The sequence below is a fragment of the Clupea harengus genome, chromosome 20 (genome assembly GCF_900700415.2).
Source record: "Clupea harengus chromosome 20, Ch_v2.0.2, whole genome shotgun sequence".
In the NCBI taxonomy this organism is placed as follows: Eukaryota; Metazoa; Chordata; class Actinopteri; order Clupeiformes; family Clupeidae; genus Clupea; species Clupea harengus.
The window spans coordinates 14,928,493-14,932,384 of record NC_045171.1 but is presented as its reverse complement, the minus strand read 5'-3'; the positions used below and the strand labels follow the sequence as shown (position 1 = coordinate 14,932,384).

Genomic DNA, 3,892 nt, shown 5'->3' with positions numbered 1-3,892 from the left:
GCAGGACAAGCTAAAGAGGTAGAAGTTAAGGGGCCTAGCGTGGGAATAACGTATGCCACACCCACTGCCCCCATAGGGCTGAAACACACCAAACGCGTTTTTAAAAACGGGACGCTAGCAAATGCATTGTTTCCTATGGTACGGCGCGCCTTGCGTGTGCGCCTTTTCTCCGACACGCGTTGCGTCTTTCTAGCGTTTTTTAGATGCGCTTAAAAGTTGAACTATTCTCAACTTTCCAGCGCAAGGCGCGGAGGCGCACCGCTCATCAATGTCACACTCGGCTCAGGCAGGTTGCGCACGCAGCTCCGCTTCCTAGGCGCCGGGCAAAACAGCCTGGTGATCCTGCGAATGTTTTGCCCGCCGCACTTTGCCAAGGGTTTTTTGAAGCGTCTGCCGTTTTAAAAACGCGTTTGGTGTGTTTCAGCCCATACTGTAGCCTTGGGGCACGTTGAATCTGAAAACCGTGTGTACCGTTTTCCTACGGTGTCTGGGTTGAAAGACATGTTTCCTCAAAACCGTGTGAAATGGTGTGCAACTTTGAGGTACATATTCTCTTTAATTGGTGAGTGTATCAGAGTTGTTACCCAAACCGCAGCGATCTGTATAAGCCCCACTGTTTAAAAAGAAAAAGAAAAAGCAGTAGGCCTACGCACAATGGGTCCAACTAAAGTCCTTTACAAATGCAAGATGAGAAAAAAAATAGAAAAAAAAATAAACACGCATTTAAACCGATTTCATCGGCCGCCAAAAATTATTCGAAAGAACGCAAAGAATGGCCGTTTCAGCGGCGCACTTGCATAACACAACGGTGTTCAACGCGCCACCGTTTCTGTTTAAATAAACGTTTTGTCGGGCTGCATCCCTGATCTACAGAGGCGTGGGAAAATAAATACGCACACACAGAGGCTGCACGACTCAAACGGGAAACAACCTCTGAGGAAATTCAGTGAAACGCCCATCATCCTGCTACACGTACAGTGTAAAGCCAGAAAGCTTAATTGTTCATACTGCTTACGGCAAGTTTACGTGGCGGACACAGGCATCCACAGAAACCGGCACATTCCTTCACATCAAGGAAATCCCAGTGCTTAGGAAATCCAGGCCAGGTTTTTCGCGCAACATTTTCAAACGTAGCTCACTATGAGTGAGTGAGAGTGTGAGAAAAAAAACAGCCCTGTTTACAGCGCTGATTGCACAGCAGACGCTCCGCGGACCCGCTACGTTTATACGCGTATGCACACCATCGACTATGATAGCTTTTATGACTAGGATATCCCATACTGGAGACACATTTCTTAAGGAACGTTTAGAACCTGATAGTCCATGTTCTTTGGGACAGCTACAACGAGGTTGCTAGCCTTAACGTTAGAATTCAGAAATCTCAGACGGCTAGGCTGGTAAAAAGACAGGAGGGTGGGAGGAAAAAAGCGGTCTGCAGTTGATGAAACGATTCCCGCGGTGAACATTGTGGTACAAACGGCATCCAGGCTTGGTCATTCACGGGAAGTGTTTGATTTTTCTGATATTTACGTTATCTATTGGAATGCCGTTCTGTCTATGATGCTCAATCCTCATCTGCACAATGTCGTCCCCGTCTGACCTACCAGCACACGCCAGCTAGCTAGCTAGTCAGCTAGTCTTCTCAAGCAGCGTCGAGGAGGAACACCGTGCAGCTGAACGAAGAGTGTGTCCCTCCATTATTTTTTGTAAGAAATGGAATGTGAAGATGCGGATAATCAAAGGATTGGAATATACAGCCTGTTTTTTGAGGCGCTTATGCATACAATCGTGTATGGACTGCACGATTTGTGAAGACATTCGAATACCATTGATATTCACATGTCCCATGCCGAAAAAAACCTAGCGTAGCTAGCTGGCTAACTGGCTTGAGATCTCCCCAACAACAGACTCCCGAGAAATTCCACCGCACGCCAAAAGGCTAGCACGCAGTTTGTTGGATGACTAGGTAACGTTAGCGCATTAGTTTGCATTTTAAGAGTTAGTCTTAGTTATCTAGGTCCTCAACGAATTATTTTTGCAATTAAAGTTAAATTATCAAGGAGCCATTAGACGTAGCCCGCTGGATAACTGTCTGAACTACCAAGCATCGCTGGAAAACCAGATTCTAGCTAGCAGAGCTAGCGTTATTTTTTTTTTTCAGGACTGTGAACAACAACCGCAAGCTAGGTAGCCGCTGACCAGGCTATCTACGCTTTTTTAACTGAGTGAAAACACAGTTGCAAGACTTTAAAGACATATTTTGTTTGGCTAGGATCGCACTTGCTTACAGGAATGAGGTCTAGTAAACGAAGAAATTATTTGACCTTGTTTTACGGTCTGCTGCTGTCCCTCTCAACAATCTACCTCAGGCCCGCAAATGGAGAAAGTAAGTGGTTCCGTTAACTTGCACATTTGTTCTCCACCAACATTTAACGTTAGTTATGTGTGTGAAGCCATTGCCTGTTTATTTTTGTTTGTTGTTGTTGTTGATAAATTGACTGGCTTTCCACGTTGTATTTACCACTGGAAAGACCAATTAGACTGTTACATTGAACAACTTGACAAACTTAAATTGAGTGCTCCTGAAAACTCAATCTCGCACTTCAGCCTAAATCCCAATTAACGTTAACTAACGTCACCATCACCAGCTATCACACAATGGGAGCTGTATGATAACTTTAGTTTACTAAATCCTAGTTAAAATCTTAATCCTTAATCAATGTCCGTTTCTTTTCTCTGCCACTTTATATCAGGGACAAGGAGTTCCAATACTAAATTCAGTGGGTCAATTAACGTTAACGCTGTAACTGTAACATAATTGGTCAAAGGACTCAGTGGTCAGAAATGTTATCTTTGAACCGTTAACTCATCAGCGGGTACTCAGCCTGCAGAGTTTGTGAAGGAGGGAGCTAGAGCTTTTGGTCCTCCAATGCAACATGTTTACCTCTGATTGAACATGAAATCAAGCTGATGGTTGTATACATTTTTGAACTAGTTAATAAATGCTACGTAGATATAAGTCTACGGAAGCACTCATATTTGAACATGCGGCAAGAGGTTTACGAACGTTGGCTTTAACTAGGCCAAATTCCATTCCGTCTTTTCAGCCTGTTCTCAATCACCAGGGCAATCATACTTTGATATAATGTTAGACATACAATCCCGCATCCTAGAATCAAAATGTATTTCAGATGATTGAAAGATCCAGTCAGAGGTTCCAAGTTTATGCTCAGCCTGGTATAATTTATTGTATTCAGCATATGCCCAGGGAACTGGCAGACAACTGATTTAGAATTTAGAAGGCAAAACTTTTATAAGGGCTGTGTTTATAACAGAACACATCAGTTTTAAGTAGTTTGTTGGCCACCAGTCAAAAATGGCTTCTTGTTGCAGCGAGGAAACTTCCTGAAATCAGTATGGCATAGCAAGACCAAGTCAATAACCGTGTGTTAACTGGACAAAAATCAGGTTAACAGGACGAATGCTGAGTTTCAGTGACATGTTTCTCTTTCCATTGTTTGCTTGCTTACCACTTTTCAGAAAATACCTCATGGAAAAGACTGTAGTTGTTGTGTGGTCATCATCATATACCATGGGAAGGTCACCTGTTGCAAACAATTGTTCTTTTGAGGCGATTTCTATACAGTCAAAAGTTTGTTATTGGTACTAAACAACATTGCTAGCATAGCGTGTACCACCCATGTTCCCCCATCAGTAATAATCTGCTCATTGTGTTGCTGGAGACGTAATGTCTAGTTCTCTACAATAGTGCCTGTCCGGCATGGAAATGATGAGATGCAACCGCTCACACGGAGAACTGCAGTGCCTCGTATTGTTACGGTTGATGATTTAGTACTGTGGAGGTGGAAGAGGGCATAAATATGCTCAAACG

At 43.5% G+C, this 3,892-nt stretch overlaps 1 protein-coding gene across 2 annotated transcripts in view; it reads left to right on the top strand.

Annotated features, from left to right (window-relative positions):
* Window positions 1-387: 387 nt before the first annotated feature.
* The window catches only part of LOC105893090 (insulin-like growth factor 1 receptor), a 75,246-nt gene continuing 71,741 nt past the window's right edge, over window positions 388-3,892 (top strand). For both annotated transcript variants that reach the window (XM_031587152.2, XM_031587151.2), the window contains exon 1: window positions 388-2,386. In XM_031587152.2, the coding sequence (XP_031443012.1) occupies window positions 2,293-2,386 (94 nt within the window). In that variant the 5' untranslated portion in view covers window positions 388-2,292. The remainder of the gene's footprint in view (window positions 2,387-3,892) is intronic.